General features: G+C 55.9%; 1 protein-coding gene across 2 annotated transcripts; it reads left to right on the top strand.

Moving 5' to 3' along the window:
- The first annotated feature begins 1,338 nt into the window (after positions 1-1,338).
- On the top strand, positions 1,339-11,379 carry LOC103173914 (glial fibrillary acidic protein). 2 transcript variants are annotated; one of them, XM_042343369.1, is made up of 12 exons: positions 1,339-1,509; positions 3,367-3,406; positions 6,300-6,442; positions 7,459-7,872; positions 8,161-8,221; positions 8,346-8,441; positions 8,574-8,735; positions 8,905-9,030; positions 9,438-9,658; positions 10,083-10,126; positions 10,641-10,738; positions 11,319-11,379. In XM_042343369.1, the coding sequence occupies exons 1-12, from the start codon at positions 1,454-1,456 to the stop codon at positions 11,352-11,354; spliced, it is 1,497 nt and encodes a 498-aa protein (XP_042199303.1). In that variant the 5' UTR covers positions 1,339-1,453; the 3' UTR covers positions 11,355-11,379. The 2 variants fall into 2 exon arrangements, with proteins under 2 accessions (XP_042199303.1, XP_042199304.1); XM_042343370.1 differs by lacking the exons at positions 1,339-1,509; positions 6,300-6,442 and having other exon boundaries at positions 3,387-3,406.
- Positions 11,380-14,024: the final 2,645 nt, after the last annotated feature.

Raw genomic sequence — 14,024 nt, 5'->3', positions numbered from 1 at the left:
GTGTGTGAGTGAGTGCGTGTGTGAGTGAGTGAGTGCGTGTGTGAGTGAGTGCGTGTGTGAGTGAGTGCGTGTGTGAGTGAGTGCGTGTGTGAGTGAGTGAGTGCGTGTGTGAGTGCTTGCGTCTGAGTGAGTGAGTGAGTGAGTGAGTGAGTGAGTGAGTGAGTGAGTGAGTGCGAGCGAGCGAGTGTGTGAGTGCGTGCGTGCGTGCGTGAGTGAGTGAGTGAGTGCGTGTGAGTGAGTGAGTGCGTGCGAGCGAGCGAGCGAGTGAGTGAGTGAGCGAGCGAGCGAGTGAGTGAGTGAGTGAGTGCGTGCGTGCGTGCGTGCGTGCGTGAGTGAGTGAGTGAGTGAGTGCGTGTGAGTGAGCGAGCGAGTGAGTGAGTGAGTGAGTGAGCGAGTGAGTGAGTGAGTGCGTGTGTGAGTGCGTGCGTGCGTGAGTGAGCGAGCGAGCGAGCGAGTGCGTGTGTAAGTGTGCGCGGACAGTGTGTACCAAGCCATGACCTGCCGCCGTCCCACGTCCCCGGTGACCGGTTGGCGCTGCCCCTCCCGCGGGGAGGGAAAGGTAACAGGAAGACCCGCAGAGCAAAACATGTCAGTCACCAGCGAGTGCTCGCGGCCCAGCGCCTGGCGGCCCAGGGACAGCGCTTGGGCTCACGGGGAGGGGTTTCCGCGCAGAACATATCCCAACAGGGTTTGGCGGGTACTGTCTTCCGCTTCCCCCGTGGTTCCTTACACACCCGACGCCCAGTCACTCCACTGGTGCCCGTGGCCCCGCGAAGCGCTTCGAGACGTCTCGGAGGCGTGATATCGGGCGCCGCGTCAGGATTCTTTTTTGGCGTTGTTATTGAAATGAATTGAAGTCATCGTTGCTCGGAAGGCAAAGCGGGGGGGTGGTCGCAGGCTGGGACTGGGCAGAATTTGAGGCTCTCTCTCTCTCTCTCTCTCAGCCTCTCTCTCTCTCTCCCTCTGTCTCTCAGCGTTGAGCCACTGAGACTAATTTAAGAGGAGATGTTGTGTCCTTTGCCCTTTGGTTCCTCTGTACAATGGACATCTTACCTCTCGAAGGCCTCTCTACCCCACCCCCCCCCCTCCGCCCCCACCCCACCGCGCCTCACCGTGCCCGGAATCTCAATCCCTTACTTTCCATTGACTCGAACCCCATCAAAACGCTTTGAGTTTCTTCCTTTAAATAAAATGAATCAGAAAGGAAGCCTTTGATGTGCGGAAAAAGAATCCGTGGTTTGCAAAGAGGAGCCGAGGGGGCTCTGGCGTGCGTGGGAGTGGGGAGTGGGGGGGGGGTGGGGGTTGCAGAGCCATTGAGGGGCGGGCGGGCGGGTGAGGGGGGGGGGTCGCGTTCATTAAAACAATCAAGTGTTCCCCTCTCTGGGCTTTGTGAGGTAAATCAGGTCTGAATTGAGCTTTCGTCCTTTTCAGACTGACTGTGAGAGAAACACAGATGCCAATGACCTCCGAGCAGTTGAATGGACCCTTTATACACTACAGAACCATGAGGTAACTTGCAATGTCCTTTATTTGTCTGTGTTCAGTGGGAGACTGTTGAGCGAGTGCCAGCTGTCCCTCTCTGTCTCCCCTCCACACCCCCCCACAGCCCCCAAACCCTCCCCCATCCAAGGACATCTCAAAGCTCTTCACGGGATTTACTGTAAAGGGCCCCCAATAATAATCCTTTCGTTTGATATCGCCCCTTACCACGTCGCCGAGAGACGTCTCAAAGCGCTTCACAGGGTACGTTGTAAAGCGGAGTGACTGGTGCGTTTTATGGGCCAAAGCCGATTGCGCGCAGCGACGACGTCCCCACAGAACAGTCGTGGATCGAGAGACCACGTTATTTTTCTTTTCCGAAGGGATTATTTACCCCCGGAAATCGATCCGCCGATCGACTAACAAGCGGGTTCCCACTTACTACTGGTAGACAGAGGCGCACGTGTGCCGTAAAGAAACTTGCCTAAGGCTTTGCCCCGCCCGGGAATTGAACCCGGGTCCTCTCGCTGACCAGTCGTGCCGTGACCACCAGGGAGATCTTTTTAACGCCCGCCTGATCCCAACCCCCGGCTCAGGTCCAACGACAGTCCTTGACTGTCCCAACGCCTTGGGATGTCTTCCTGACGTGAAAGGCGCTGTGTAAATGTCACCCGTTGTCCTTCTTGTTGTTGGGAATGGCTGAGCCGCTGCGCTTACCTGGTGTTGCCCTGTTCTGGTTCGTTAGAGACTGAGACTGAGGCCGTGAGGGGAGGACAGTGGGTGGGAATCCCATTTACTCTGCGCCTCCATTGAACAGGGAACACAAAGGGGCTTTTGTGTGATTTCTACAGAAAACTGTCGGCTCCTGAGCCCGTCCTGAGCTCTCAGCCCCTGCCTGGCATTTACCGGTCACAATAATAATAATAATAATAATAATTTGGTCTCTCAATCCCCGGCTGTTTGTGGGAGACGCTGCCGTGCGCAATCGGCCGCCGCGTTTCACCCACAAAATATGCAGTCAATTCGCTTTGCAGCATACGCTGCGCAGCGCTTTGAGACGTCTCGAAGACATAATAAGGCGCTTTATCAAACGTATATCGAAAGCATTACATATTGTTTTGAAGGGATTAGCCCCCGGAAAAGCCGCCCACCAATCGACTAACAAGTGGGTTCCTGCTTACTGCTGGTCGGGCAGAGGCGCGCGGAGCAAGGAAACGCGCCCGAGGTCTCTCCCTGTCCGGGAATCGAACCCGGGTCCTCTCGCTTGCGACGCGAGCGCGCGCTTTGTGTGAGAAACGCTGAGCTGCAGGACACCGCAGAATGAAAGCGAGAGAGAGAGAGAGAGAGAGAAAGAAAGAGAATGAGAAGAGAACAAGAGAGGCTGAAAGCGAGCGAGAGAGAGAGAGAGAGAGAGAGAGAGGGGGAGACATGGAGTGAGCTTCCAGTTACAGGACAATGTCGGGTTGAGTTGCATGAGCGCACGGACTGAGTCAGCAGCTCATACCGAGGGCTGCTCCACTGTAATCGTCCCTTTCACTCACGTTGCTGACATTTTACTGACGGGCGGGGGGTGAGGTGGGGGGGGGGGTGAGGTGGGGGGGGGGGTGAGGTGGGGAGGGGGGGCGAGGGAGTGGGGGAATGCCCCCCCACGCCACCCCACACCTTTCTCCATGCTCAGGCCTTCTCTGGACATTTGTTTGTTGACCGTTCTGATCCTCCTGGTTGCAAGTTTATTATTAAACACCCGGCGCCCAGTCTCCTCCGTCCAAACACGTCCGTCCGTCCGTCCGTCCGCAAAGTTTCAAAGTTTCAAACGTGATATAAATAATAATAAAAAATAACTAACGAATAAGAAAAAATAATAACGGTCGCTGCATTTGCTTTCAGAACCCGTCTGAGACCGATCTGCTTGACCGCACCTTTGCTTGTGAGTGTATATCTGTGAATGTGTGTGTGTCTTAGTGTATGTGTGTATTAGTGTGTGTGTGTATTAGTATATGTGTGTATTAGTGTGTGTGTGTGTATTAGTGTGTGTGTGTGTGTGTATTAGGCTGTGTGGGTATTAGGGTGTGTGGGTATTAGTCCGTGTGTGTGTGTATTAGTGTGTGTGTGTGTGTATTTGTGTGTGTGTATTAGTGTGTGTATTAGTGTGTGTGTGTGTGTATTAGTGTGTGTGTGTGTATTAGTGTGTGTATTAGTGTGTGTGTGTATGTGTGTAATAGTGTGTGTATTAGTGTGTGTGTGTGTAATAGTGTGTGTATTAGTGTGTGTATTAGTGTGTGTGTGTATTAGTGTGTGTATTAGTGTGTGTGTGTTATTAGTGTGTGTATTAGGTGTGTGTGTGTGTGTGCAGCCTTTGTCACACAGCCTGTGTATAAGCTGCCATAGAATAGCAGTGATTAACAGTCACGGGGGGGGGGGCTGCTGATTCCCAGTGCTGGCGGGCGGGGGGCGGGCGGGCGGGGGCATTGAAGTTGTGTGCCAGGCTGACTCACCCCCTGTTTTAATGCCCGCTTTATGGCTGTGTTGATCTCGGGTTTGGCTCCTTCGCTTCAACACGAACCGCAGTAAAAAGTTCTGTCCGAGCAACGCGAGCGTGAGAGCCGGAGACTGATCTGTTCAATGGCTTTGTCTCAGGGGAGCAGAGAACGGGTCTTCTCATCACACAGAGCGCCCTGACTGGACCCTCCCCATCCCCCTCACGCCATCTTCTCTCGCTCTCCACCCCCCCCCCCCACCCCACCCCACCCCGGGGTGCGATTCCCGCGCAGGGAGGGAGGGCCAAACCTTAGACAAGTTTCCTTCCTCCACACGCCTCTGTTTTCTAGCGGTGAGTAGGGACCCGGTCGTTAGTCTATTGGCGGATCGTTTTTCCAGGGGGTAATAACCCCTTTTCAAAATAAATAATAACAATTTGGTCGCTCAATCCACGGACTGCTTGTGTGTGGGGGGGGGGGGGGGTGGGGGGACGCTGTGCGCGATCGGCTGCCGCCTTTCGCCCACAAACTATTTACAGTCATATTCTGCGAAGCGCTTTGAGACGTCTCGACGACGTGATGAGGCGCCGTGTGTCAAATTCGCCGGCGATTTATAATTAATATTACCATTATTTTTCTGCGTGGGTGACTGTCTCAAAGTGCTGGACGGCGACGGGGAGTCGGGAGAGGCCCTTTCTCGAAGTGGGGGGGGGCCGGGGGGGGGAAAAGATGGCTTCAAAGATCAAGGGCTGCGCTTAGCGAGTTGTCAAATCCCCAAAACACTCTGAAAAACACAGTATAAATAGCTCGAGGGTGGAGTGAACGTGGAATCTGGCACCAGTTACTAGTGAGAGAGAAAGAGAGAGAGAGAGAGAGAGCGTTGCCTAGTGCTGTGTGGGGCGGACGAAACCACGATCATCTATAATCATCTCAGTCCAGGCCAGTCATCTCTCTCTCTCTCTCTCTCTCTCGTTCTCTTGTTCTCTCGTTCCCTCTCTCTCCCTCCCTCTCTCTGGTCTCAGTTCCTCGTATATTCTGGGCTGGACCCATAACTCTGTCCTCCCCGCCTGCCCTCTCGCCTCTCTTGTCTGGGACTCACATCAAAGGGATAGAGGAGCAAAGTTTTACGTGGATATAAATAAAATCAAAGGGACCTCTTGATTTCTGCCTTCAACGTTGTAATTGATTGCTTAGAGGCTTTTGAGCGAGCGAGCGAGCGAGTGATTGGCCGATCGCTTTCTGGGGGGGTAACAATCTCTCACGCAAAAAATAAGTAACTAAGTGAATAAATAAATAGATAATAATAATTTGGTCACTCAACCCGCGACTGTTTGCGGGATCGCCGCTGTGCGCAGTCGGCCGCCGAGTTTCGCCCGTAAAATACACAGTCAATTCACATGACCGTGTATCCCGTGAAGCGCTTTGAGACGTCTCGAAGACGTGATCAGGCGCCGTACCAAATGCCAGGATTATTATTAATAATCTCCCCTCCGAGGCTGTGAATTGCTACAAGACATTCTCCTATGTGGATTGGAATAAATAACACATCCTATAACCCACCCCACCCCCGCCCCACCCTTCCTGAACCTCTACATTAGATCCCAGCCTGTAACTCCCTTCCTGGGGGGGGGGTGTTAGTCTATATATATATATATCCTCCCACCCCAAGCCCTGGGTTAGGTTCTAATAATAATAATAATCTTTGCATTTGATACAGCGTCTTATCACGTCTTCGAGACGTCTCAAAGCGCTTCACAGAATATAGTGTAAAGTTAATTGACTGTATAGTTTGTGGGCGAAACGCGGCGGCCAATTACGTCCCCGCAAACAGCCGTGGGTCGAGGGACTAATTTATCAATATTATTTTCTTTGAAGGGATTATTACCCCTGGAGAAACCATCCGACAATCGACGAACAACCGGTTTCCAACTTACTGTTGGGCAAACAGAGGGGTGTGTGTGTGTGTGAGTGTGTGTGTGAGTGTGTGTGTGAGTGTGTGAGTGTGGAGTAAGGAAACTTGCTAAAGATTTCCCCCCGACCCGCCCGGGAACCGAACCCGGGTCCTCTCGCTTGCGAGGCGAGAGCTCTAACCGCTGAGCGGTTGCCGCAAAGGGTTTCTGTGTGAACAAGACAGCCAGAGATTATAGCGCAGCCCAGAGTCCAGGACTGGACAGTGTGACGTGGCGGTGGGGGTGTGGGGTGTGGGGTGGGGGGGGGGGGGGGGTGGGATAGTGTTGACAGGCACTAGGACCCAGCATCACTCCGTGGGCAGGTGGACCTCTCTATATAAACGGGGAGAGAGCGAGAGACAGAGAAACACATTCCGAGACTTCGATTTTGTAGCCTCTACGGACGAGACGAGACGAGACGAGAGTCGCGATGAGCCTGAACTTCGACAACACCCAGACGTCTTCCTACAGGAAGCGTTTCGGTCCCAACGCCGCAGGGATCCGAGCCTCCAACTCTCGCTACTCGCTGAGCAGCAGGTATCAGGGCTCGCGCACCCCCACCCTGCCCTGCCCTGCCCTGCCACCCCCCACCATCCCCTCCCCCCAACGCTGCCCCCACCCTCGACCCGCGTCCGTCCGTGAGAGCCCCTGTCCTCAACACGCCCAATGTGGCGCCCCGGAGAGATTGGAGTTGAGAGCTCCAGTGGGAAGGGAAGAGAGCCCCGGCACAGACACGACGGGGGGAGAGAGAGAGAGAGAGAGAGAGCGCAGGGAATGGGGTTAGAGTAGAGAGCTCCAGTTGGGGGGGGAGAGGGGGAGCGAGCCCCAGCACAGACACGATGGGGAGAGAGAGAGAGAGAGAGAGAGAGAGAGAGCGCAGGGAATGGGGTTGGAGTAGAGAGCTCCTGTAGGGGAGCGAGCCCCAGCACAGACACAAGTTTCTGGGCTATAAACTTTCTGAGTGATTCGTAACGAAATGGTGCCATCCAAAGGAACGCAGGAACATTGCACTCTTACGGGGGGGGGGCTTCACAGAATATATCGGGAAGTGTAGTGACCGTGTTATTTGCGCGGGGCGAAGCTCGACAGCCGATTGCGCGCAGCGGCGTCCGGCGAACAGTCGCGGATTGAGCGACAGCATGTTTTTGGTTGTTGGGGGGGGGTTATTACCCCCGGAAAGCGAATGCGTCAATCGACTGACTTACTGCCGGGTAAACAGAGGTGCGTGTGCGTGTGTGTGTGCGTGTGCGTAGAGTAAGAAAACTAAGGTTTCGCCCCGACCCACTTGGGAATCAAGCCCAGGTCCTGTTGCTTGCGAGGAAGATCACTAACCCCTAAGGACCCCAGGGACCCCAGAGACCCCAGGGACCCCAGAGACCCCAGAGACCCCAGGGACCACAGAGACCACAGGGACCACAGAGACCACAGGGACCACAGGGACCACAGGGACCACAGAATTATTCTTGAGCCTCAGAGAATCGCGTTTGGAGTTGATCGAAAGTTAAACGTTGAGTTTGATTCCCCGCCGCTGCTTTTTGTTTTTCTCTCCCCAGGTCAGTTTTCCCGACTTTCTCCGTGCCTTCCCGGAGCTCCTCGATGAGGCTGAAAAGCATCAACATCCCCGGCCGGAGCATCGGGGGCTTCCAGGAGAAGCTGGACTTCTCTCTGGCCGACGCCATGAATGCGGAGTTCAAGGAGACGAGGACCAACGAGAAGTTCGAGATGATGGAGCTGAACGACCGTTTCGCCAGCTACATCGAGAAGGTCCGCTTCCTGGAGAACCAGAACAAGATGCTGATGACCGAGCTCAGCCAGCTCAAAGGCAAGGAGCCCAGCCGGGTGGGAGACATGTTCCTGGATGAGATCAGGGAGCTCCGCAGGCAGATAGACCTCCTCAACGCAGCCCGAGCCCGGCTGGAGATCGAGAGAGACAGCCTGCTGGAGGACAGGAACAAGCTCCAACAGAAGTAGGCAATCCCTGACCCCCCCCCCCACCCACCCCACATCTCAATCCGCCAACCCCCAACCCCAATTCCATCTCATCCCAACAATGTCCAAACATTCGCCTCAGATATTCACTGACTTAGCTCCACAGGGAAACCCACCACCACACTCCCAGTTATTATTAATATACTAATAATAATCTCTACATCAGATTCATGGCCTCTCATGTCAGGAGAACATCTACAAGCTCCTGACAGGCTTGTGTGACCCACTCTGCTCTCTCTCTCTCTCTCTCTCTTTCTCTCTCTCAGGTTACAGGACGAGATCACCCTCAGGACAGAGGCTGAGAACAACCTGGTCGCCTTCAGACAGGTAGGAGACCAGAGTGCGTCGTGTGTGAGACACTCTCTCACTCTCCCTTTCAGTCTCTCTCTTTCTCTCACTCTCACACACTCTTTCTCGCGCGCTCTCTCTCTCTCTCTCTCTCGCTGCCCAGGATGTCGATGATGCCGCGTTGGCCCGGATGGATCTTGAGCGTAAAATCGAGTCATTGCTGGAGGAGATCGACTTCCTAAAGAAGGTCCACGATGAGGTAAGGTCTCCCCCTGCCCCTCGCTCAGCCCCTCCTCCCTCCCTCAGCCCCTACCGGCCGCCCACCCCACCGCCCACCCGCCCGCCACCGCTAAGTTGACCCCTCGCTAACATGGCTGGCTTCTGACCGCAGGAGCTGCGAAGTCTCCAAGAGCAACTGCAGCTGCAGCAGGTCCACGTGGAGCTGGACATGGGCAAACCTGACCTGACGGCCGCCCTCAAGGACATCCGCTCGCAGTACGAGACCGTGGCCACCAAAAACCTCCAGGAGGCTGAGGAGTGGTACAAGTCGAAGGTGGGGGAAGGGGTTGGGGACGGGGAGGGTGGGGAAGGGGCTGGAGTTGGGGGCAGGGCTGGTGGCAGGGTGGGGGAGGTGCAAGGTTGAGGGAGGGAGGGGGAGGGGTGGGAGAGACACCTCGGTTGGGCCGAGGTTTGACCCGCGTGTGTTGGACCCCTCGCTGCAGTTTGCTGACCTGACGGAGGCGGGCACTCGCCAGGGGGAGGCGCTGCGCCAGGCCAAGCAGGAGATGAACGATTACCGACGGCAAATCCAGTCCCTGACCTGTGACCTGGAGGGTCTGAAGGGAACGGTGAGTCTGTGCCGGACGCCGTGCGTTCCGTCGCGCTTTGTGACCAGCGCCTGACAGCCCTCTCGCCCCCCCCCCCCCTCCCCCCTCCCCTCGGGCGGTGTCTTTTTTCTTCCATGTCCGGGTACAGGTCAGCCACGATCTAACAGAACGGCGGGACAGGCTCGGTGGGGCTGAATGGCCTCCTCCTGGCCCTCCGTTCCTCCGTTCTGGAGCCGGTGGTCTACGGCTGGTGTAGTAACCGCGGCCACGATGGCTCTCGTTCACCCGGCTCGGGTCCAAATCCCTGACGTCCTCCCTGACATGAAAGGCGCCGTGTAATGTGATGTGTTCCCCCACCCTCCTCCCCCCCCCCCAACACCCCCTCCCCAACCCCTCACCCCCTTCTCCTCCCCGCCCCACCCGGACAGAACGAGTCTCTGGAGCGTCAGTTGCGGGAGCTGGAGGAGAGATTTGCCTTCGAGAGCGGCAGCTCACAGGACACCATCGCCCACCTGGAGGACGAGATCCAGAGGCTGAAGGAGGACATGGCTCGCCACCTACAGGCCTATCAGGAGCTGCTCAACGTCAAGCTGGCCCTGGACATCGAGATCACCACCTACAGGAAGCTGCTGGAGGGCGAGGAGAGCCGGTAACCGAGGGGGGAGGGGGGTGGGGAGAGGGGGTTGGGGGAACCAAAGTCTCGTGACTGTGTATTGTGCGGGCGAAAACATGGCCACCAATTGCGCACAACGATGTCCCGCCAACAGTGAAAGTGACCACAGCAATGGGATTGTGACCTCCGGGAAGCGGTCCGTCAATCGACCAGCAATCCGACTGAGATGGGTGAAAGGGTTACGAGGTCTCAGTCGCTCGCGCACGCTCACTCTCTCTCGGCCCCACGTCGGGGGCTTTGAGCCCACCGCCTCGGCCAACACTCCAGCACAGCACTGGGGGGAAAGAGGGAGAGAGAGAGAGAGAGAGAGAGAGCTGCATCGTTGGGAGTTTCCGATGTTGCGGATGTTGGGAGTTTGCCGATGTCTGATTTGTGCCACAAATCTTTGGTTTATTCGCAGAATCGCGATCCCGGTCCAGAGTTTCACCTCCATGAACATCCGAGGTGAGAAATGGCAGCGACCGACCAGCCTCAGCGCTCCCCTGGGGTTTATTCAGAGACATTGTAATGGAGATTTATGCTGCTCCTGCTATACTCCTTCAGGACATTCCTTTACTGTGTCTCTAACCCTGACCTGGGAGTGTGGACGCACAGTGTAGAGGAGCTTTACTGTGTCTCTAACCCTGACCTGGGAGTGTGGAGACGCACAGTGTAGAGGAGCTTTACTGTGTCTCTAACCCTGACCTGGGAGTGTGGACACACAGTGTAGAGGAGCTTTACTGTGTCCCTAACCCTGACCTGGGAGTGTGGACGCACAGTGTAGAGGAGCTTACTGTGTCTCTAACCCTGACCTGGGAGTGTGGACACACAGTGTAGAGGAGCTTTACTGTGTCTCTAACCCTGACCTGGGAGTGTGGACGCACAGTGTAGAGGGAGCGTTACTGTGTCTCCTCGTCACGGAAGGCTGGTGCAGGTCTCACTGTGATTCCCTGAAATTAGTTTTCTGTTGTTTGCTCAGAGACTAACTTGGAGAGCCGGTCATTGCCGGACACTCATGTCCGCAAGAACATCATGATCAAGACCATCGAGACCAGGGATGAGGAGGTGGTCGGCCAGGTGTGTATCTCCCCACTTCCCTCCTCTCCTCCACCCTCCGCGCCCCCCCCCCCCCCATGAGAACTAAGTGACAACCTGCTCCCACACAAGACCTTTATATAGGGTGTCTGACACGTGGGGAAGCCCATCACCAGCTGAAGAGTCTCCAAACCAAACTGAGATATATAGGACTTCTTTTGCAGGGACAAAGGAATCATTTGTAGAAGAGTTTTGAGGTGGGTGGTGGTGGGGGGGGGGGGTGTGGGTGTGGGTGGAGGAGGGGGGAAAGAGGGTGCAAGACGGACGGATTTTGGTTGAGGAGTAGATGAGGTACCTCTAACAACCTCCAGAGCAGCGGCTGAAAGCTTAGGCGCTGATAATAATAACAATAATGATAATAATTTACTAATAATAATCATTGCATTTGATGCAGCGCCTTATCATGCCATTAATATCGTCTCAAAGCGCTTCGCAGAACAGGCTATAAAGTGTAGTGACTGTGTATTTTGTGGGTGAAGCGCGGCAGCCAATTGCGCACAGCAGCGTCTCCCGCAAACACGGTGGGTCGAGTCACTACATTTCTGACCGTTTCTGTCCCCAGGTCGTCAATGAAGCGATTCCAGGGGCCAGAGCCTGAACATACCTCCGAGCCCCCACCCCCCATCTCCCCCCCTCCCCCCCCACCCCACACACACTCGCTGGTAGCCAGACTCGCTTGCAGTTTTAGAGTTAGAGACGACACTTGTCATCCAGATGCAAATGGCGTTCGTCATAAGTTCGGGGAAGAGGAGACAGTTGGGAAGGGTAAGATGTCAGCGTGGGCTGGGTAGCGCAGCGATGGAGGCGAGAGCCCTCCCACCCCTCGCAGCTCCTGGGGTAATTCCCCCCTGCCCACCCCCCCACCACCCCAACCCCACCCCCGATCTCACTCAGCGCCACTCCACACCAGCGCGGCCGAGGAGAAGTGAATTGGGCGTTGGGTTGGGAAAGAACTCCCAAACCGCCACGTGTCTGATGGACGGCCGGGGGGGGGGGGGGGGCGAGGAAGACCCTGAGAATCCCCTCCCACCTCACCTCACGGTCTCTCCGGCCTCTCCCGTGAGCGTTCCTTCACACGCGCTCACGCCCATCGCACGCTCGACCCACTCGCCGTGTTGGAGAGCTTCCGCACGCGAATGCCGCCTGGAGATGAAGTGAAGCCTAACCAAAGCATAACAATCCTGGCCTGATCACCTTCCTCGAGACGTCTCAAAGCGCTTCACAGGATAGACTGTAAAGTGCAGTGACTGTGTGTTTTGTGGGCGGAATTTAACCACTGACCCGTCTCCCCCTGTCCCGTTCACTAACAAGATTCCAAACTTGCACCGAAGACGTGGTCTTCCTCCCTGTGTCTGATAGTAATGTCCAGGGTGAGGCGCAGTGCGATTAACACCCCCCCCACCCTGAGTATTGTAACAGTCACGCGCTACGCTGCCTAACACTAATGTAACGCTCCCAATAAAGAGCTTTGAACCTGCTCTCTGTATTGTTATTTCTGCCAATAAAAATGTTAATTTCAATGTGAAGATAACGCACCTTACATTTATACGTCAGGTTCCGAGGACGTCTCAAAGTGCTTCGGCCAGCGGGCTGGACAGGGAGGGGCGAGCTCGGAGCCTTTAAACCAAAGCGCTCTTGCCGACAGGCGCACAGTCACTACACAGGCGTCCGTTGAGCTCGGGGCCGCAGGTTTGAGTAGAGGCCACCGGAGGGCGCCCAACCTAATGGGCTGCTGTGGAATGGCGCACCCAATGTTGAACAGAGAGAGAGAGAGACGCAGAAACAACAACAACAACAACAACAACAAACTACATTTGTATAGCACCTTTCATAGGAACACAGGAACAGGAGGAGGCCATTCAGCCCCTCGAACCTGTTCCGCCATTCTATAAGATCATGGCTGATCTGCACCTCAACGCCAATTGCCCGCCTTCGCCCCATATCCCTCGATATATCCCTTTGATAATAATATTATAACAATCGTTAGCGTTTGATACAGTGCCTTATCACGTCGTTGAAATTTACCGTAGAGCGATCTGACTATATTTGAGGCCACAGCTCAGACTGACTCTCCAGCACTGTGCGGAGGGGTGGGGGGTGGGGGGTGGAGGGTGAGGGGGTGGGGGATGAGTGGGGTGGGGGGGTGGAGGGTGAGGGGTTGGGGGGTGGGGGGTGAGTGGGGTGGAGGGTGAGTGGGGTTGGGGGGTGAGTGGGGTGGGGGGGGTGGAGGGTGAGTGGGGTTGGGGGGTGAGTGGGGGGGGTGAGTGGGGTTGGGGGTGAGTGGGGTGGGGGGTGAGGGGTGGGGGGTGGGTGGGGGGTGTTATAGAGACAAGTGTCCAGTTCTCGAAGCGCATTATCTGTTCCGTGACAATTGAATGTCACGTTGATCCCCTCTTAAACTCTTCTATTCCAGCCATCTGCGCCCTCAATACTGTCAGCGGCGGTCGATAACAAGAGCCCCCCCCCACCCCCCCTCCCACCCCCACACACACACACACACACCCACACCCACAACGAGGGGGGTGCGGGGGGGGGGGGGTGAGCAACAGGCCCACAAACAGCCCCCTCCCTCGCCTCTCGCACCCACACACGCACACACACTCGCACACGCGCGCGCGAGCTGTCAGCCGTCACCTCCGAGGCTTTGATAAGATGGCGCCTGTCTGCCTGCGTGTGGCTTGTGTTGGTGATTTGCATGCAGTGTTTCAAGCCCCATCTGTCCCGGGCTGGTTGTCTGAGCCGGAGACGCCGCGCGCGTGTGTGTGTGTGTGTGTGTGTGAAATGTTTCACCACTTGTGTCTGTTGCCCACTCCCGCCATCCCCCACACCATACCCCATGGGGATGGGGATGGGGGTGGGTGGGTGTTGAGGGGTAGGGGCAGGACTCCCTTTGGCCAGGATACTCCCTTTCTGATCGCTTGCCAATCGCGTGTTATGATCCTGTCTGTGCACGCATGCTCGCCAGCGGTTAAGCCCAGCCAACATGTTTATGCCCACGGGTTGTCGACCCGTCCAGCGAATTGGCTGATTGCTTTTGCCGAGTGAGTCACCGGGGAGTCGTGTCTTGCCTGTGCGTGTGCGGCTGACACGGGAGCACACAGCAGCTGCACGTATGACAACAGCAATAACAACAACGTTACATTTATAGAGCGCCTTTCACGTCAGGAGGACATCCCAATGACCTGTGCTGTCAAAGAGGTGTCCGGTCTCTCTGGATGTGTGACGTAGGACATACGCAGCACATACTGGAACATACGCAACACATACA

This window comes from Callorhinchus milii, unplaced genomic scaffold (assembly GCF_018977255.1).
Source record: "Callorhinchus milii isolate IMCB2004 unplaced genomic scaffold, IMCB_Cmil_1.0 Scaffold23, whole genome shotgun sequence".
Taxonomy (NCBI): domain Eukaryota; kingdom Metazoa; phylum Chordata; class Chondrichthyes; order Chimaeriformes; family Callorhinchidae; genus Callorhinchus; species Callorhinchus milii.
Note: the sequence above shows the minus strand (reverse complement) of the source record. Positions and strands in the feature narration are given on the sequence as shown.